At 35.9% G+C, this 22,385-nt stretch overlaps 1 protein-coding gene across 1 annotated transcript in view; it reads left to right on the top strand.

Moving 5' to 3' along the window:
• Nucleotides 1-19,846, top strand: part of HPGD (hydroxyprostaglandin dehydrogenase 15-(NAD)) — a gene marked incomplete at its 5' end in the record, with an annotated part of 26,022 nt that extends 6,176 nt beyond the window's left edge. Inside the window, 4 exons of the mRNA XM_010282757.1 lie at nt 8,235-8,331; nt 16,212-16,288; nt 18,260-18,423; nt 19,513-19,846. Of these exons, the coding sequence (XP_010281059.1) occupies nt 8,235-8,331; nt 16,212-16,288; nt 18,260-18,423; nt 19,513-19,651 (477 nt within the window). The remainder of the gene's footprint in view (nt 1-8,234; nt 8,332-16,211; nt 16,289-18,259; nt 18,424-19,512) is intronic.
• Between the last annotated feature and the right edge of the window lie 2,539 nt (nt 19,847-22,385).

The raw sequence follows: 22,385 nt of genomic DNA, 5'->3' as shown, positions 1-22,385 counted from the left end.
TCCCTGTCTAACCCTGAGTCAACTAATCAGCTTATTTCCATAGGGCATTTCTACCTAGTTACTGTAATTTCCATAAACCAAGAAATAACATTTTGTACTTTTTGCTTTTTAACTATAACAATGGAAGAGTAACAGCTGCTGCATGTAATATGTTATATTGGTTAGTTCCATAAAATATTTTCTGCTTCTTGTAGAGAAAGGAGCAAAATGTGTATGAAATACTGATTTTAAAATATCTATATTTCTGTGACATTGGACATTTTAAGTATCCTTTGTATTATACCGAAGAACAGGAATAACTTCTACGGCTACACATTTTGATACACATTATGCATATATTTTCTGCTTTAAAAAAAGGAAAAAAAAAACCTCTGCATGCCAGTGTTCATCTCAGTGATATCATTTATATATTGATACAACAAATATTCCCTACCCCAGTTTAAAGTACAAAGTACAAAAGTAGAGCAGCAAAGAGCAAGATAAACCAGAACAAACACATATGGGGTGTGTTCTTTATGGCTAAAACAGTTCACAGAACCTGTCAGTCTTCAGGAACATTTTTAAAGGAGTGTAAGGAAGTTCCCTGATAGTACTGCTTGAGAAAGCATGAAGAACAGAAATGAAGAAATAGGTTCAAAAAGTGGGAATTAATTTAGAAGGAAAAAGAGGGAATAAAACACAATTCCTACTAGCATCCATTACAGTTTCCTGAAAGCAAGAAAAGACAGCTTGATAAAGATGGGTGGAAAAAGAGTATCAACTGCTAAAAACAGATTTCTATCAACCTTTTTAGTTAAGTATTCCAGCAATGCCATCCATTCCTTACATCAAACCTCCAAAGCTGATAGTGTTGACTTGATGGATAGCAGTTTGATCAATGGCAGCTTCACCCTCTCATACCCATACAAATGTACACTCTTGTTATTACGGTATATAAAAAAGGGTCATGGCAACCATACAGGAATTCCATTTTAAATGGATATTACCCGTGTAGTTTCAACAGTTCATCACACACACATACCCATGCACAAACTAGTACAAGGACGCGACACATACATTCTTACCAAGACTCCTACCTACAGTCTTCCAGCATGACAAGGACAGTGTTGCTTGCATGCAACTTCCTAAGAACTTATGCCTAAGGAATCCAGAAATTTTATAATCTGACTTTCTTCTCTTCAAATCCTTAAAGAAAGAAAAGTGCCCACATCTTCATGAGCCTTGAACATATGTTATTTAATCACAATTCTGTGTTCTAAGAAGCTTCCCTAATTTTATCTTGTGTTGATGATGTAGGCTTTCTGGAACCACTATAATTATAGCAGTCGCTATAATTACTATAACTTTTCTTTACAAATGCACTTAGCACATTTTGTAGTAAGACAATCCCAGAATTTACTTGGACGTTCTTTTATTATGCTTGTATGAGAGTTTTCTGAAAACTGACATAGGTTGCAGAATATAGTTAAATGTAGCAGTACGGGCATCACATATGCTTACATTTTAAATATCTGAATCAAAAGTACAGAAGCACTTTACATAACATTTTGACTATCTTATTGTTTTCTTATGCCAACAAATTATTTTGTAGGTACGTTTAAACTGATTCCCCAAATGAAATTAAATACACTCATGAAGGAATTTGATAGCAAAATCACAATTATCTCGTGTTTATGTGCTGATTTTGCACATTTTAACACATCATTCTGGCAAAACTTTGAATTGTAGGCCGTAACTTGGGCATGCCAAAAAAACCCGTTATATGGGATCCAATTATTTAAGTGTTGCCCGGAGAGAAGTAGAATTCAAATACACATGTAAAATTTGTTCAGGTGCATGACAGTCTCATCCTTCATTACTAGGTAAAATGTGGCAGCACCCAACAATTCCACATTTTTATATTTTACATGGGTTTGCATAATTTATTTCCATAAATGACAAAGGTAACAAGTTTCAATGAATTTAGGGAAGTTCTTTTCTAAAATGAAGTCTAGCTAACTCAAGATTTGTCCCTGCAAAACACTTAGATTGGTACTACAGACAAGAGAATGCAACACTGTATATATATGTTCAACATAGATCATGGTAAAATAAAAGTTTCAGCCATTAGCAAACCTTGCAAAATCCATTCATTTGCTCATCAGTAAGGAATGATTCCTCAAAAGGCCCATTAATATCTCATCAGAAACCAGAAGGGCAACTAGGCAAACTTCGGAAGTGATTAATTATATTTATTTTTGGGACAAAAACTTCATGATCATCACAAGGCTGTTCCATTGTGAAAGCCATAAAAGGGATCCCTTGCGAGTGTGCTGGAACCTTTTCCATACACCTTGCTCTCCTTTCCCAGTGTACCAGAAGGAAAGGCAAGGATTGAACTTTCATCCCAAAATAATGTCACCAGGACACATAGCTGGATTCAGCAGGTAGGAATTACCACCAGGTCCTGCAGTACAGAGAGAGGCAAGCATTGTTTCTTAACGCTACCAGCATAGAAACAAAACAAAACAATGCTATCTGTAGAAGATAACATGGCACAGGTAACTAGTTTATCAAGCTTGCATTCTAAGACAGCCAGAAATACACTAACTCTGTTGTCCAATGGCTCAGTTGCTTACTCTTCAGCATAATTTCATGTCAAAACGAGGACTAAGTGTCTAGGGAGAGATGTGGCCACCAAAAAGTGAGAAGTACCGCTTACCTTGAAATCAGTGACATGAAGGTCAATCCTCTAAATGCATAAAGCAGCCTGTAAATACAATTATTTGGTTGTCCATATTGCACTAGGAAGGACACAGACTTACCTTAATTGCACAGTAAGTCAATGAACTTAGCTTGCAGTTTTGAGGTATATTTACAGTAACCAATGCTAAAGTACAATGAAAAGCATATTTCTTTGAACTAAGAACTACTTAAGCCCAGGTACTCACATGCAATACTACTCCTATGTCCTCCAGGAAGGGGGGGGGGGGGTGGTGGGATGTGTGTGTGTAAAGAAAACCGCACAGTAAAAAAATTAAACATAGTATTTCACTCTCACATTGTACAAAAGCTACTTATTTCTAACAAATGATCAAATCCTACTGCACATTCCTCTCTCCTTTCTGCCTCTCCCTCCCTAGGCTTCTTGTTTTCCACAGGTTGAGCTGGAAATTCAAACTCAAGAGCCTGCAATTTCATTTCATATAGCAAATAAACTAACCTATACATAGGAATGCTAGGGGACTTGCGTGCTTGCTACAACTTGTCTGCTTCCTAGAAAATCTACATTGAAGACAAAATCAGTCCCACCTCCCTGTCCGACAGCAAAATGCTAAAATTTTCCATAGATATCATTAGCAGCACTTAGTTTCAGACTTTTGAAGTTCGTCTAATGCAGTTCATAAAGTACTTTGAAATGTTTCCTTATAGATAGCCATCAATTTACAACATCACAGTATGAAAGTCAAATGATCTTGGGTCAAATTCCAGCTCTGTGCTAACCTGCTTTATGAAACCACAAGTCAATGGCTCTTTCATTTGTTTTTTGTTCGGCATCCCTAGCACTGAAGTAGATTAGCTCAGCTACGTATATAGCTACGTATAATGTTAGGACTGATTACCATTTTGTTCTCTCAGAGGAATTCATATTGCCTTATTACCTTGGTAACAATAGAGTAGTCATCTTCAGCACTGAAGGAATGCAGATATAGTTTCTCAGCATAAAATATTAGCATGCATAAGGAGACAGCAGAATTATCAGACAAGAGGTGGCAAGGGAAACCTTATTAAATAGGTATAAGAAACTATGTCAGTTGGAACACGTGCCTTGAAACACTGGGAAAAAAGCACTGTGTACTAAATAACTTTCAAAGCAGTTGTCACTTACAAAGGATGATGGTTAATGATGTTCTAGGCACCATTATTGAAGAACATTTTTTTTTTCTTCTTTTAGTAGATCAAGCTAAAATGAAACACAGTATGAAAATTGACTTATACAGAATACAAGAACATTGTGTAACACTGGTTCCTAAGTCCAGACAAAAAAATTAATTAGGTCTCTATGGAAGACTTGGAGTCATCTTAGAATCAGATATTTCTAATATATATTTCAACATATGATTTCTTTTAGAACAATAAAATTAGAACTACACAGCTGTGGGATACATAAAAATGTCAAGGATTGCAGATTTTGTAAGTTTTGTTTCTGATTTTGACACTGATATCTAAATTACCATTTAACACTTTGTTAAATCAGCTACTGATTACTGATATGATACTTCCAAAATCAGCTGCAAATGTTTTGGGTATTTGCACAGCTATTTTGCAAAGTTTACCATGCAGTCAGATGCTAAGTTTTGAGTTTATTACTGTACGGTCCTTCAGAATGTCTGATCTCCTCTAATTTAAATCTGTAATTTATGAAAGCTAATACTAGGAGATATTCCCACATTCACCATTATAACTGCATTGGAAAGAATCCTAAATTTTCTACTGGCAGTTGAGCAAAATTGACTCTCTTGGGACCATACTCAGACCTGCAATGCACCTTGATTGTCCATCTTCATTATGTACTATAGTAAAACACTGTATTTTTGTAAGAAAACAAACAGCAGTATCACTAAGGTCACAGGTTTTTCAACAGCGAGGAGGACAAACATTTTGATTATTTTCTGATTTTAATGACGCGAGTTTACAGTACCCAAGAGCAAAAAAACTAGGTGAGAGTCAGCTGTCCCAATTTTCACATTTCGTGCATTTAATTTCAAATTTGACTACTTTCCTACTCTTTGTTCTTGACATTTTTATGGACAGTATCCATGCGGCTAAATGCAGCTGTAAACAAAGGAACTGTAAGAAATTCAACTCTAAAATGCAACACTGTTTGTTGTACAAAGTTAAGGCTCACACCGTATTTTCATCTTAAAACAAATCAGACAATTTTTTTTTTAATTAGGTAATTTTAAACATTAAATTTCCTAGTATTTCTATTTGCAGTGGACAAACTATGAATTATTGTTGGTTAAGAGCATGGGATTAAATTATTGTTCTTAAAAGTACACATGGAGACCTACACAATCTGAAGACACCTTTAGTTTCTTTCAGTTTATTGAAAGGCAAATTGCAGACATTTTTCCTCCTATCCCAAAACCAGGAAACTGGGCTATATTTCATGGTATAGTGAAGTAAAAGCGATAAGCTTTCTTACAGAATTCAGAGGAAGTATTCTGACACCAACAAATAGGAATCCAAAGTCGCATTTCATATAAGAGGAGGCCTGAGGCTTCAAATTATGCATTTGCAAAGACAGATTTCATAACAAAAACAAAAGCAATATGCTATTGTTCTTTGGAAAACAATAGTCCAAAGACTATTGTTCTTTGGAAAACCTCTTTCCCATTCAAGCATTTGGCACCCAGGTAGGAGAGCCAGCTTCATTTTATCAACTCAGCTGGATTGACAGGCTCAACCGGAAAGCAGCAGTGAGACATCTAAGCACACATCGTGTGACTTTCGTACTACAGTAAGTTCAGCCACCGCTGCTCTTCCTTGGAGAACTATCGAGAGGACTTTCTTGTCCTGGAGAGAGGGGAATTCTGGCAAGAGAATGGGAGATCTATTACACAGTGCCTTTCATCTGAAGTGCCATCTGCTGAGTGTGCAGATAGTTAGGTTCTTCTCACCCTGTATATTTGGTTTAGAGTTTAACTCCAGAATACTTCTTTATGTTACCAGCCCAAACATCAGAAATAGCCACGACACCCAAGATCAGCCACACTCGATGAGAAGTTTTTTGCAAGGATAGCAGCAGGTGTGAGGGCAATACTCGAATGGAAGTCTGCATCAATTCTGAAAACAACCTCTCTCAATACCTACGTAAAGGAGGCGACTTTCCCAGCCACTTGAAGAAATGTTAAGTTAATGGCGTCTAGAGAGAAAAAAGAGCAGTACAGTGATTTTGATAGGAGAGTCAAGCTACCAACTTCTTCCTTGTCTTATAATTGTGGTTTGGCCAAAGACTCATCTAGCTCTCCTATCTCTTCGAATGAGAAGGCTGGAGGAATAGAATATCCTCAAGGAACCCCAAGTTACTTCCTTCTACAGCTGATTTATTTCCTGTAATCATCCTAAGTGGAATTCTCTTTTTCTGTTCAGCAGGCTGAGCCATTGCCCCAGGGCATGATAGGACTTGCACCTGCTCTCCACAGACAGCATTAACCCCTTCCTTTCTGAAAGGCTTTGTGTACAGCCTATCATATGTATATATTAAAAAACACCATCTGAAGCCCAAGTCTGATTTCAGTTGATCTGAAAATGAATTTATGTTCGGAATAAGTACGTGTACCTTACAGCAACACTACTGGGCATTAACAGTCTTGTTTTTCAATAAATCCTTTAAAATTTACATCAATCAACAGTACGACAATCAACATCATTAAACAGCACTTGACTAAATTTATAATGGCTCTGAAATTTTCCAATCTTATTTTGCTATTTTACAAGCCGCTGAAGACAGGTCTTTTGAAACTTTCTGATAAAACATTTAATCAATAACATTCTTTTTCAATTAATCAAAACATTTTTAAAAGTATGTTACTTAAGCCAAAACTTTCCAGGAGAAAAACAAAAAAAGTTTTTTATGGGAATTTTGTGTTTAAAAAAAAAAGTTTAAATTGTTATTTCAGAATTTTGAACTATTCATATTTTGTGATTTTTTTTTTTAACATCATTCCAGGAAATTGGTGTACTGAAAATATCACATAAAATGTTACAACTACAGAAAATTTAAAAAGGTGATTCTTTACCAAAATTCCAAAGCAAACTTGGTAATGAGCTCTCAAGCTTTTTTATCTCTGTCAATGGGCAGCTTAACTTCATGTTACTTGGGCAACGAACAAGCAATGTTAATAAAGCAGCACATGCAATCTTCCAAATCTGATTCCTGTTAAATACAAAAAGCACAAAGGGCAACTGAATTTGAATTAGGACTTTTACTTTATGTGTTATAACATGTATGTCTAAAACTATCAGCTAATAAAAATGAACTGTAATTATTCCAATTTTGGTTTGGGAATTTAGATAATAGTAGAAAAATAGTTAATGTTCCTATTTTAAAAGCTTTATCTTTCCAGTACATCTAGCCACTATCCATTAGGTTTTAGTAATATACATTTTTTTACTGCGTTTTTTTATTACTTTGGGATATTTCCTTCTCCATGATTCACAATTCTGTAGACCTTCCCTGGTCAAAACTCCCAGTGAAATAATTGTGCACAGATGTGAATATATTTGTAGGGCAAATTCATCTTTTGAACATCTTAATTGGTTTGGCTCAAATAAATAGCACTAACCAGTAATAAATTATTAAATGGAGTTCTTATTTAAAAACTGAAAGAATATTTCCAGAAAAATAAAAGTAACTCAGTACATTTGTTCATTTTAAGTAGAAATTGTAAACCAGATGTGAACTGGTTATGGTGAGATCTAACAAAATCAGTAAATAATTATGAAACTCATCACTAATGCAGTAATATTGCAACATTTCACTAAAGCTAGTATCTTCCCCCAGCAGCACTGTCTGCTGCCTTTCTACTACCACTTGTTGAAGTCTCTGGTAAGGTGACCTACTCTCTGGGAAAGACCCAAGCACTTGATTTATTTAGGAGGCTGATAACCTCAGCATATCTTTAGGCATCTCAGTTTAAATGTCTGAAGTTTGACGAGATGAATCCCACCAGAAGTTCTGACTGCAGTAGGGTTCAAAAACAGATCTTGACTAATCAAGATTATACAGGTCTCAGTAAAATTTGCTTCCTCAAAGATCTTTCTTTAAAATAAAAAATTTAAAATTCATATCCTGCAGCTAATATTATGCTAACACCATGTTTCACACCTCTTCAAATGCTTTTTTACTTTATCTGTATTTGTCTGTTTGGGTTAACATTCTTCTGAGAGGAATGGTAGAACTCCAGTACCTTCAGTCAGAAAAGAATACAGATTTTTAATATCCTGGGACCAGAAATATAACATATAACTTAATCCTGAAAAGTGTTCTCATACCTTGAGCCAAATGGAGTTATAACTGTTAGTGTCATCTTCAGATTCAGCCTGCACCTTTTTTTGTAATGTAGTATAAATAAGATCACTGTAAAGCAATACAGGTTGTAGGTACCACGATTAAAGCAAGATTCAGTTTTTAGGAGCACAAAAGAAACAGATTTTTAATATAATTATCCCTTTCCCCCCTATATCAGACATCTGTAATTAGAGGAACCTACCTTGGCCTAGAATACATGAGAAAAGGAAATGGAGGGGATGGAGGAGTGATCATTAATATCTCATCTTTGGCAGGTAAGAATATTTTCTGTATAAACACTTTCTACTCAGTGGTTTGTTTCTAAAATAAATACTGATCAGTTACACTTTTTCTTTTTTCTTATGATCCTTCCCTGTTTATTCCCATTTTGACCTGGTTTTTATCACACCAACCAAAGCAATATCAAAGGACCACAACTTTCACTTTCTTTTTTAAACTCAGTTCAATGAAAAATTCAGTAATTTTCCTAACCTGACAGTCTCATATTTAATAATCTTGAGCATGATGTAAATAGTTTTTTCCAGGTGTCAGTACTGCCACACACTGAGCAAAACCTAACTAGCCTCAATTCATTATGCTTATTCAACACTATTCAATAACACTGATGAATTAAAACATTATGTACACCACACTATGTGTAAGAAACAAAGTCTAATGTATAGATCTAATTTGAATTCAGGGTTACTTTAAATCTGATTATTTTTTATATTATAAATTATTTACCAGACATCAAATATGGAAAATCACATAATCTTTTGTCACACAAAGCGAGGAAGCAGTACTAAGTCCTCCATTCAACTCCATAAGAGCACAGCTGTAGGAATATTTAAGATTAGACTGTATCTACTTTACTAATGAAGATTGTCACATACCAACTCTGTCCATGCTCCACGTCCTCTCAGATGTGATCTACCTCTGCTTGAGAAGCCATAAAATTAATACCCATAATTCACTTAGCTTAAGTTAGCACATTCTTTGCTCACTACTTACCTATGCTACAACTGTATTTCAACTTATTGGCATAAAAATAGAATTATATGGCTTCTAATTCAGTCAGGGTTATTGCTCAGTTGTGAGGCAGAATCCTTCCCCCTTTCCTGCAGGTACAGGTGTTGCAGTGGCCTGGCTCATAGCAAAAAAAAAAAAGCACAACTAAAGGGGAAATGGTAAACAGAGAATGATGTCCCTTGACACCCTTTCTCAAAAAATTTGTGGGGAAATACTTGCATTCTCTCTTGTTTGTTCCAAGGGTTTGTTCTCTGCTATTGTCATACTGTCTGGGAAAAATAGTATGTATGCTGGCTTGCACTTGGATTGTCAGCACTTTCTTTGGTATCCATGCAGAATACCAAATGATAGTAATTTTATTCCAGGGTATTCCTATGTGTTTCAACAATGAAAAGCCAGGAAGACGGCAGTGGCCATAGTTCCTGAGCGTGAATGGCAATTAGTGCCCGATAGGTGTGAACGTTCTGAGAACTATTACATTCTCCCATAAACCTTGGCTTTTGTGATGAGAAGTCCAGTTCACATGCATGTGGATCTTGAGGATCTGACTTAATATATTCACATGCCACCAAGCCGCTCTATCACTCCGCTCCTCAGCAAGACTCAGATGAGTGAGGGGTCCTTTATTAAAAGTGTCCATGTACCTTTAAGTCAGGACTTGCAATATTGTCTAACACGTTGCTTACTGATGCCAGTAACTTTATGTCCATTGGCTGAAACAGACGTTGTATTGGGACCAAATTAACCCGAAGCAAACTGTTATTGCAGTACAAGAGTTCATCAACACAAGTAAAAGATTAAACATTTTCACAGAAGTGCTGATGCCCATGCAGTGCTTAAGAAAGGGCAGAGGTAGCAAGTAGTTTCATTCCTTTTCTAACTAGTCTCAAATGAACACCAAATTATTTTAAGAAATTGGCTGTTCTCAGTTTGTTAAGAGCTTAAAAGTGCCATTTTAATTATTCGATTAAAATTTCCATTTATTTACTTACTTATTTAACATTAACATTGGGCCATAATGATTGTGAGTATCTGTCAAAAACAAAGTGTTCTTTACTTTGTTTGCTTTTACATGGCTTGTATTTTAGCAATTGTTTCCAAGGTCATAAGGAAGAACACATCACAAAAACTGACATTCACTAATTTTTATCATTTATTTGTTTACTACTATCTGTGCTTTGTGATTGTAATTCTCCTTTTCAGTCTGAAGGTCTAAGTCCTGCAGTTTATTCCATATATAAAAGGCAAACTGCCATTGGCTTGTTTAACATTCCCTTTGAGTGTTTTCTTTTCTCAGAGCTAGCTTCTGTTGATCATTAAACTTTTGAGTGGTTTTGATCCCCTCTGTCCAAGTTCTCTATAAGATTTTATCAGATGTGCCCTGCAGACAGCAAATACTCTTGTGTCTTGCTGAGCAGCAAGAGTTATATTTAGGGTTTACGTAACATTCAATAATATTTGCTTTACACATTAATTAGTTTCCAGTTCTTCCCCATGGGAATTTTGCCAATGGTTTGACCGAGGGACAGAATCGAGCCTTGCTGTTTGATATTTCCAAACACCCACGGAACTACTTAAATGCTTCCTATGAAGTGGATGCTTGAAGTGTTCATTCAGCTGGATGAAAGCCAGAGCGTCCACCCTGTCTTTCCAGTATTGAAACTTCCTTTCTTTACTGTCTCCACAAGACAGGACTAAGTAAGAAAGGAAGCGAAATATGTGAGCACATGCAGCAAGCACACAACTCCTAACCCTCTGCCTCTCAATGCTATAAAACTTTCTTAATTTTATGGGATTTGTGCATTCATATCAAGAGGAAGTAATGTCGCTAAACAACTGAGATAATGGGAAATGTGTTTTACTGCCAACTTGGCCCCATAAAAGATAATGCCAATGACTGCAGGTTTTTGCATTGTAATAAACTTCATTTCAAATTCAAAGAGTAAAATGTCTTAAAATTTCTTCTGGAAGAAGCTATGCACGTTAATTTTAATTTTGTTTAACAGAATAGTTACAAGCAACAGAAAAAGCATATAAAACTGAATTTAACTCCTGAGATTATTTACATGATTAAATTGAGCCTTGTCTTTTACCTTTTGGTGGCTCGTACCTGTACACTTTTAGTAAGTAAAGGAGGAAAGGAACACGTGTGCATTATTATTATCAAAGCAGTACGCACTGTTTTGATAGCTTTCATACTTTTAAGAAGGTATTCTGTAAAACTGAATTTGTGTGTGTCTGGATTCTAGCAGATTAAAAACAAATTCAAAGTATTCATAGAGGGCTTAAAAACTGGTAAAATGTTTGGCGTAAGATCATGCTAGTTTTTTGAGAGTTTGTTCAATGTGTAGTGTATCTGGATACCTTTCTGTTGTCCAGACATATCGGCGGTTTGATTGAACTCAGCTTCAAGCACTGAGGCTCCACAAGCAGCCAGTTTGTCCTCCTCCTATAGAGAGCTTCAGTCAAAAGAAATTACTTAAAGTACCCCTCCCAGCAAACAGCCTTCTTTAGGACCTGATCCTATATATATTACAAGAACAAAGCTAAGCAGATGGTTAACATCATCGACTAAAGGCAGTCATCACTGCGATACAGTGGAGCAAAGGCGTAAATGGCTGTGCAACTGGGAGTTCAGCGTCATGAAAGAGCTTCTGGTCCCTCCCCTTTGTCAAAAGAAGGATGCTGAGCAGAATCCACAGGAATGTTAGGAAATTTAGAAAATATTTCCTTGAGACTTCAGTTCACTCTTAAAAAATTTCCTAGAAATTACATAGCTTAGAATTTTTGCTAGGATTTCCGTGTCTCCTTTGTTTTGACAGAGATCACAGCAGTATAGCTGACACAATGAATGTGATCTCGTATCCCTCCCTATTCGTAAGAATAGGGTATTATATAAACCCCTTTAATCAATTCTCTCATCACCCTGTAGGACCAATCATTCCCCTAACTCATTTCTCTAGTTACATATCCGCTTCTTCAAAGGAGGCTTTGGCCTTCAAAGAACATTATAATTATATTCCATACTCTTTATCCAGACTTTCGCCTGAGGGTGACAAAAGAGATTTCTGTAATGTGGTTTGGGAAGACATTTAATTTAAATAAATATGGCTAAATCTAGTGATGTTATTTATTTGTAACTATTCTATGTTTTGCAATAGGCTTTGATAAGTATATTTTATAAAACAAACCTAATACAGAAAGGAAAATAAATTACTTTGGCAATATTTTCCAGCACACAGAAATGCACAATTTTGGTTTGCTTTTAAATAAGTTCCACCAGTTTGCCAAAACTTACCTTTGAGCATTTTCACATATCTTTTTCATAAACAATGAAAAATTTAGAATCTTATCATGCCACATGATACTATTCCAACAATTAATGAAACTTAAAGATACAATCAAATAGAAATTACGTTTATCTCAAGCTGCCTAACAGAGCACCCATGGAGCAAATAGGGGGCAGAAAGGTCATCTAAAAGCTAATAAATCTTGTTCAAAGAAAGAGACTTGTTCAAATCTCTGAGGGCAACGTGTTCAGTGGGAAAGCATATCTGGGAAATGCTTAATTCATCAAAGCTCTTTGGTGGACTGAAAGGAAATACTAGTTTCAACAAAGCTTATGGATGCAATTGAAGCTTATTGATACAATCCTCCACCTCCAATGCTAATTTCTCAGGATGTGGATATTGAAACTATTAACCATGATAAATAATCAGTTGTAGTGAAAAGCCTGACACCATGTCTCAAATGGTAGAGTGGTCTTGACACTGTAACAACAAGGGGACTAGAGTATAACCAAGGGCAAGAGCTGCCTCAGCCTGCCAGGAACTTAGAAAAATAAAAAAGAGCAGAGTTAACACTGGCACACAGGATTACTGCTGGTCTGCTGGAATTGGTTTTGGTAAACCAAAGAGCGCCTTCAGTCATCATGAAATCACTTACAATTCTCCAGATAGGTCTCGGTGAAGATTAAGGGGAGAAGGAAGTGCCCTGTCCCCTTTCATGTAGCAGTTCAGTGATGCAGCAACATCCAGTGAGAGGAAAATCTAGGCATGGCTGCCTCCCTTTGCTAAGAGAGATTTAAAACCACACGTATTACTTTCCAGGAGTACGCTGCCCCATCACCATCCATTTGAACACCCTCCCCATCCTCCCCCGTTATTTTGTGCATAGTATTCTCCAGTCTGCTTCACTGCTGTTCCACTTTGCATAAGCTAATTAAATATTCATGGCAGCAGCAAATAGAATCCAGATTTTCTAACAAATGAATGTCCTAACTAACATGCTATGAACTCATCTTTGCCAGCAAAGTCCCCTGGACACGCTGCAAACAGATAGAGGTTCAGCTCTTCCCAGGGCAGGGAAGTGGCTCGGAGCTGGAAATCCCACCCCATGGTTCTGAGTACTGAACTCAGGAACAAAAGTGAGACAGGACTGTCGTTGTTTTGGGTGAGGGATGCTAGGACTAGGCTTCATTGTCGCCTCTTTGGCTGAAAGCGAGTCAGTTGATTTCTTCTTGGTTCTCCACTTCAACAAAAATAATAATTTGTTAGAAAAGAGCTGGGTTTAATGCTTTGATTCAAAAAAAGAATTATTTGTTCCTCCCTTCCTGCCTAGTTATTCCTGCTTTCTTTTGACATTTAAGTAAGTCTTTGAACCTTATTTCACTTCATTATTGTGAGCTTTGCCCTTCCTTTGTTTATTTCTTGACTTTGTTTCTCTTCCCTGTCAAGTAACAAGTAATTTGTCTTACTGTGTTTAAAAAAAAATAAAATTACCTCTAGATTCCTCCTCTGTGTTTCCCAGGGGATTTTGTCTTTTATATGTCTGTTAGCTGCAGCCTCACCGAATTTTTTTTTTCTTTAAAACATGTAAAACTACTCAGGAGTTTTAAAAAATAGTATCATATTTCTAAAGTGCTAATATTCCAATGTTTCCAATTATTTGAAGAATGGCGATGATCATCAAAAGTCACTGAACAAAGGAATATTAAGCTCGTGTTGTGATCACAACCCACAGGAGACAACAATAAAGCAATTTTTTGTACAGCAAGTTCTCAATCAGAAGCATAACACATTAATCCAAGCTAAGCAGATAAATACAAGATTAAGAGAACAACCAGCCACTAGGTTAAGTTCGTTCTTTATTTCCCACAACTGAACAGTGCTAATAACAGTCTTGCTTTCACTGGATCACCAATATAGCATTTAAGCCAAGGAAAATCCTTGAAGCTGTCAGGATTGTAATTACAGCTTCATGCTGTCTTAGAAAGTTTTTTCCTTCAGACAAAAGGGATTCCAGAGCAAAAAGCCCATGCAAGTCTCTGGCATACATAATTTTTCTGGCAAATCCATACTTAAAGCTGGGCAGTATATTCTTCATCTCCACTGAGGTAAGTCACACCCCTTCTTGATTATACCACTTAAATATATGAAGCATGAAAAAATGTCTCTCAGAGATTAATTGGGATGACTTTCATTGGAATTAAACAGTAACATATCAAAATCAGCACCCAGTTTTACAACACCACATTCAGGAACACAGACAAATTTTATCCTCTAACTTTAGGACAGGCTGTGGTTTGCTACTCACAAGACCCTAGCTTTCAGGTGGAACTACAGCATCCATGTGGTCCAGTTCAGCTGTCATTGTACAGTGGAAATTGTTGGCATAATGGGCAGAAATGTTTATACATTTATGGTCTGTCACCTCTTCTTGACCAGCTTTTTGCCATCAAACTCAGTCTTACTAGAATTAAGTTCTTAATTTTCTTCCAAAACCTTAGATCTCTCTTCTTTCTTTACTATGAATGAAGATTTTATGCTTTCCCTCTCCCACCATAAAGGTTCATAATGTTAGCAGTAATTTTTCATTTTGCTTCTCCTTTTCCGTACAGTATATAGCAACGATATTACCCAGGATTGTTACCTCTTTTCCTGTTCTCTTCTAAAAATCTTCATCCCAGCTTTTCATTCCAGAACAGGGCCCACTGTAGGAGGTACCATACAATGAAATCCTTTTCAGACAATCTAATTCCATCTAGAAAACGCCTCAAAAAACTTTCCTATCCACATCTCTACTTTCATTTCTTTCATCTCACTATCTGAGGTCTTCATCTTACCGTTCCATTCCTAGTGTTACTCATCTCTATACTCTCTCTGCACTGAGGTCCTGCATTCACTTCTTAGTGTTTTTTCCATTTGTTTATTGCAAAATGGCTTCCCTATTTCATTTAAATCTCTTTAAAAAAACTATCACCACCATTACCAGAGTAGTATTGTAAGTAATGTAAATTTTACAATGCCTCAGATGGCGCATCAAGTCTGAAATACTTCCTTTCCAGTTGCTCCTTTGAGCAAAAACTACTATGCAAAAATGTATGTGTTTGTTATAGGACTAACCACGTTGTCAAATAAATAAGCAGTAACAATATCGCGCAGGCAGACATATTGGCTGACGGCGTTTCAGTCAGCTGTGCAGCACAGGACACTGGCATTAGGGCTAGCGGAGAAGCTTTATCCGGGGCCGAGTTTCGTTACTGTTCCACAGAAGCAACATAAGCCAGGGAGTTGTCAGACATCGTATTTATGTTTCCATATATTACAAAGATAATATTAAATGAGTTACAGTAGTCAAAATGGATTTTGCTATTTCCCTTACCTCTTCCCACACTTCCTCCCTGAAATCACTGTAAATGATTGCATGTGTTCAGTTTACATATCGACACCTAGAGTGTCAGCAAAGTTTATCTAAAATACATACTTTATATATTTTAAATACTTTACAGATTCGTAGGAAAAGACTCAAAAATCTCATCCTTGAGTGTTTTGTTCCCGATCCTGTCCTCCATATTAAGTCATACTTCATAGATACAAATTTTCCTCTTGAAAGTTTTACTGGTTTAGTACTTTTCTTTTGCCTCCTCATGTTTTTATTGATCTCTTATCTTTTCCCAGCCTACCTCAGATTACAAAATATAAGTTGCAAATTTTTACTAATCTATTTTGTTGCATCTCTATAAATCCATCACTTATTTTTTACATCATAGACCTATATGTGTGTTTAAGGTAATCATAAATAGGAGTACCCAACATCTTTATTCAGCTACCTTTTTATTTTAAAGGACTCATGCCTGCTGCATTCCAACCTGTGTACTGTGCTACAAAGCATGGTGTAATTGGATTCACACGGTCAATAGCAGTAAGTATGTGCTTTTGAAAACAGTATCAGCAGCTGCCTGGGAACATGCTAAGTTTCTCATGTTTCCTCTCTATTGTCACACAACTGGAACTAATTTTCTTAAAGAAAATGAAGTGTCTGAAGCAGTGGAGGTTCCCTCCTTTCACAAAGGGAATCCAAAGATGGAATAAATAAGGCCTGTGTGTGTTTATGACCAATTTGAGGTTTTGGGAGCATGGAAGAAGGATGTTGAAAAGTAATTTAAGGACAGCCCGAAAGTCAAATTTTTATCCAAGCCTTAAAAATATTTTTCATAACTTCATCCCAGTCATTTACCATTTTGGTTTCCTTATTTGTAAGTCACGCTGATGACTTTTTTTATGATAAGTAGCCACTAAAGTATATAAAAAGTGACTTGAACACAAAAATGTTTACCATCATTTATTCTTACCAACTCCTAATACACTGAAAATGCAAAATGACACATTCAGTTTGGGACAGGTTAGATGCTGTATGGACATATAATAAGCCTTAGCCTCTGACTCCAGAATTTTCTAGTTAAATTGAACAAGCAGTATAGTAAAAAAACTTGGACAGAGCAAATATGATTACACTTTAATAGCCCAAGCTTAAAAGATAGTCTGCTCATGTAAGATTTCCAATCTAATTCCAGAATAAAGCACCTGAAACGATCACTTGGATAGTTTATTCACATTTTACAACTACACCCCCTACCCAAATAATTTCTTTTAGATTAACTAAACAGATTAGTATGGATAAGTGTTGAATATAACATATTAGCTACAGCATGAACCTGATACCCGATTTTCCATTTTTGTTTTCTCATTATAATATAAACATCACCATCTAAGTTGAAAAATAAAGGGTCTGCTAGAAAATTAGAGGAAATGCTGTATCTATGGAACATGAGAATGCCTAGGAGAAAAAGAATAATAAACATAGCAAATCACTGTATTTACCAGGAAAGGCAGTACAGCGTAACATTGGGCAGGTACGATACAAAACATCTAGGACTTCAGTTTCTTTTCTTCTCCAGACCAAAAGGGCAGGCTATCATATCATGAAAATGACATGTGATTTACAGAATACCGGAAAGGATTCTTGTTAAATGTTAAAATAAACAGAACTCAGTGTTGAACAGTTATGGTTATTCTTGGGTATATCATGTACCGTTCATAAGATCTGTGTCATTGCTAAGAAAGTTCATCCAGCATTCAACATATGCCTGGATGCTGATCAGACTTCTTTGCTACACATGCATTGGTAGCACCACAAATGAAGGGTCCTACCATTCCCAGAATAATTTGTGCTGCTTGCTTTCATCATGTTCCTGAACAGCTTCCCAAAAAAACTCCTGCCTCTTTCCTGGAGTTCACAGAGACTTTCCTGTGGAGATGTTCATTGATAGATTCATCCCTTGGCAGGGACAACAGAGCAGCTGGAAAGGTTTAGCATTAGAGTTCTAAGGGTAGAGACCAAATCCTATTTCTATTTGACATGAGGGAGGTAAATACAATCTTAGAGTAAGATCTTGATTTGATTTTGGATAGTTTTCTTTTAATAACAAAGATCTTATAAGATTGGAAGCATACATTTGGAAGATTTTTTTACTTGGTTTTGCTTATGAGAGTTATATCATTACCCTAGAATACTGTTAATGACATGCCAAGAACACTAATAAAGATATTAGAAAAAAACGGCTGCATGGAAAGAAGTGTGTTGATTTCTTGTAGAATTGTTCTCCTAGCAAAATAAATGTTTTTTTCAAGGAATCTAGTACGATTACTAGAGAAAATGTGCTTCACACTTAGTTGTTGAAACAAAACAATCAGTAGTAACAAAATTTGCTCACTAGGCAAGGCAGGAAAATACTTAGTGGTAAATCTTGTTCTTTGAAAAATTACTTACTTACACAAAACTGTTTTAAAATGTTGATGACAACATTTTACAATAACATATTCTCTTTTCTAGTTAGCTGCTAACATGGAAAACTACGGTGTGAGACTCAACACAATTTGTCCAGGATTTGTCAACACACCAATTCTTCAGTCAATAGATAAAGAAGAGAATATGGGACAATATTATTCATATAAGGATGAGATAAAAAATATGATGCAGTTCTATGGCGTGATGGAGTAAGTCAAGTCAGATACAATGGTTTTTTGCCCTTTGTTAATGAAGAACAAGCACACACAGTAGCACTTTCAGCAGAATTAAAATAAAAGGGAAATGCTGTCTCAGATAAAAGTCTATCAAATGTTATCCAATATACAAGGAACAAATGGCAGATATCTAAGGCTATTTTAAGAGTATCACGCACATAGTGATATCTCCCTTTATGCGTTCCCATTTTGCAGCAAAGTGCAAATCAAATTCTCAAGTTAAAAATAGTTTATTAGTTTTTAATAGCTCTTGGTGTTCTTCCATAAATTTGCTTAATCAAACTTGTTATGAGATACAGAGTGTATCATTTGTACTGAATTTCCACAAAATTTGCAAGCGAACAAAGACAGAAATCAAACCAAGAACTGACAAGACTGAACTAAGCTCATGAAAGCATAGAAGCGATGATGGTGGAGCAGACCAAAGAGTTACCAAGCCTGTTACGGTATTGCCAACAAAGGGCAAATGCAGAGAGCTAGGAAAGAGAGTGAGACTGACAAGCATAAAGTGATATTTTTTTAACACTTTCTCGGTCTCTAACAATTTAGCTGCCCAAACACTTCTCCACAAAGGAAGTTGGATGACTGTGTTGTTTCACCCACACTGTTTCATCTGTAAAACACATTGCACCTATTGACCACAGCAAACTGCATGTGACGAAATTCTCCTTACGCTAATTTGTATGTCAGTCCTGCTACAGAAACGGGATAAATCAACAGCAAAGAGCTCCAGAGGGCTGTGTAAGGATTACTTCTGTCCATTGCCCTGACAGAGACAGTTTTGATAGGAAGCCCAGTGGCAGCCAGTTGTCCACAGGGATTTAGCAGTAACTAGAGCAAACAAATGATGATTTGTAAAGTTGCCACTTTACGTTGTATGTTCTGATTGAGGAGACTGAATTTCTCTCCTGAAGCACTCATACCACCTCTTTTCTTGAAAATAAATCTGTTCAAATACCAGTTTGTTTCATTTTCAGGGTATATAGATTTACATCGAGTTTCTTTACTTGTCCTTTTCACATGTTCTATTGCATTGTGATTCTGAAATCTTTTTTTTTTTAGCCCATCAGTAATTGCTGAGGGACTGATAACAATAATTGAAGATGATACTCTAAATGGAGAAGTTATGAAGATTACAGCATCCCAAGGGATTCATTTTCAACAATACAGCCAAACACCTTTAACATCATCAAAGAGATAAATAATTGGTTTATGCTAGTTATGTTGGGCTTTTCTGAAATTTTGAAAATAGTAATTTTGGGAAAAAAGGTTGGTGTTGTACCTAAAGCAGTTACAGTGTTCAAACATTCACATCCTAATAACGAAGAGATGGACAAGAAAATCTGGTGTGGGAAGATGTTACCATCCTATTTTGATTCTATAAACTCTAATAATAGTATTCAGTAGAATAAACAGACTGCTCTGAAGAATGTTGATTATAGGGGCCAGTTTTTTCCTTCTGGTAGTTCTGATTTACATACTCCAAGTGTATTTTGGTGGACCTGACTTACTTCGTATAATTCTTTTCACTGTCATAAGCATCTACTTATTTACATCTTGAATTCTTCAGACCAGGAATTCAGTTCAGGAATCTAGAATACAATTATACCTGTAAGGAGTTAAGAATTTACTTTTTCTTATGAAATGTAAAATAGAACAAGAGGCAAAATTCTCTTTCCACGTTTATATAACACAAGAAAGTACAGGTTTTTATCTTCTTGGATTTTAGCTATTTATAAAAGAGTTCAGAAATATTTTTGTTTTCTTTTATAGATATATATATGAGAATTTTCTCTCTCTGTATATACAAGGACAAATACTTTGGCATTAATTGAAATGTCTACTTATTAAATCTCATTTTTTTAAACCTTTAAATCTCATTTCTTGTCTTGACTGATTAAAACCTCAACTAAATCCTGAATAATCTGGGGGAGTTGTGTTTTATATATGTCCATTTTGGCATCACGATACATATTCTTAGGTGGAGCATATCATATAGTGGCAATGGAAATAAAAAATGAGCTTCCTACTTCCGGAGAGCCATTGGACCTTCTGAATCCAGGTTAATCCCCAGCTACCTTTACAAAACAAATCTTGGTACTCTGTGGGTTACACGCCTCACAAAAATAAATTTTGACACAGTAATTTATTTAGTCTCATAACACAAAAAGATTTTGTAACTCCTGGGAAAGCTGAGAAAAGTTAATATTTACCCTCCTTAGGAGTGCTGACTTTAATTTCACTGAGGTAAACATTGGTTTTTTCAGCATTTTAACTGAAAGAGCAGAGACACTAGTATTTACCTTCTGTGGAAGGCAGGAAGTAATAAGACTGTGGGGAGAAGAAAAGAAGCAGACACACATACCTTGAATTACTCATCATTCTCCCCCCGCCTCCATTTTTGGCTATGTATGTTAACACTATTTTTGAAGCCTATTTTGAATGCACACATGATGTTAGCCACACCATCAGCATCCCTGAAAGCATCTGTATATCCCTATGAACTAACAAGTACTATCTGATTTGATGGTATTTATTTTTACTTTTGTCTCATTAAAACCAGAGCATTTCCTAATATGTGACAGAGTAGTGCAAAAGATGTGATGTAAAAAGTCAGCATGATGCTTTAGTTAGGTCCTAACACTGATAACCATCTACTTCTGCTTCTCTCCTTGTTAAGCAGTATTTCAATAAAGTTTATAAACAAGGGAAGATTTAATACTAATGATAGTATATACAAACCACGTAACTAGCCACCACCACACTAAGTTAGCTAGTAACTCAGCAGCTTCTCCTAATAACACACCTCAAATAACGATGGGAATATTGTAAATATCAGTATGTGTGTTGATGATGTATTTTTGCTTTCACTGCTTTTGTTCATCCCTACTTCTTGCTGCCTCAAAAGAAATATCTGTTAAACAGCAAAGGTTGAGTTTTCCAAGGGATCAATGAAAGAATATGTAATTTAAGAATGTTAGTAATAAAAGGACAGAAGTCTGATGTATGACCCCTGGAGGAAGAAAAACAGAAAGAAATTTAAGGTTAATTAGAGCCAATCACTTTAGACATTGCACAATAAACTTGTGGTATTGCACTGGTACAAAATTCTACTTCTGTGAACTGGCAATATTTTAAGAATGGATTCCATTTATGTGGTATATCAATAGTCACACAAGACAAAATTAAGTTAATAAAATATGCAATTAGACTCCAGGACAGCTGAAAAATCTAAGCTTATGTCTGGGAAAGAATTAAAGCCATATCTTTCTTGTATGTATAGGTCTCTTCTTCTGGATTACTTTTGTAACTGAAAGACAGATGTTTTGAAATCAAAGCCATACAGAAAACTTCGTGAAAGGCAGATACCGCATTCACTTCCATCTGATAATCCGATAAGGAAGTCTCAGAATGCAATACATGTTTTTTGATCAAATAAACATTTATACTAAGATAAATCCCAAATTATTAGCAAATCTGGAACTCATTGAAAGACACAAGGAAGTAACAATGAATTAAAAGTCTTGATGCGAATTCTAATAGGAAAAACAGCCATCAAATTTCTGCCTTGTAATTAAAAAACAAATGCCCCAAAACAAATATTAGAGTTTTCCCATTTCAGTTAGTCTGTATTAAAACACATCTGAGGGTATTATCTGCACAGGAAGAACAAGTCCTAAATATGTTTTGGAAAGGTTTCCTGTAAGACTTCCCCTCAACCTTTGGAAGTCTGCCAGAAAGCAAGAAAAAGAGCATATGTTTGATTTACAGACAGAAACACCCAGTGAAGCAGTAAGTAGAAAGATGAGTTAAAGGGAGAAAGTGAGTTTCATTTTTGCACAAAGACTGTTTTGAAACTTCATCTTCAGTTAAAAGTCTTGACATAATTCCAAGACTTAATTTATTTTGCCTGGGAGAGCATCATTTTTAAGACG

The sequence above is a fragment of the Phaethon lepturus genome, unplaced genomic scaffold (genome assembly GCF_000687285.1).
Source record: "Phaethon lepturus isolate BGI_N335 unplaced genomic scaffold, ASM68728v1 scaffold8322, whole genome shotgun sequence".
Taxonomy (NCBI): Eukaryota; Metazoa; Chordata; class Aves; order Phaethontiformes; family Phaethontidae; genus Phaethon; species Phaethon lepturus.
Note: the sequence above shows the minus strand (reverse complement) of the source record. Positions and strands in the feature narration are given on the sequence as shown.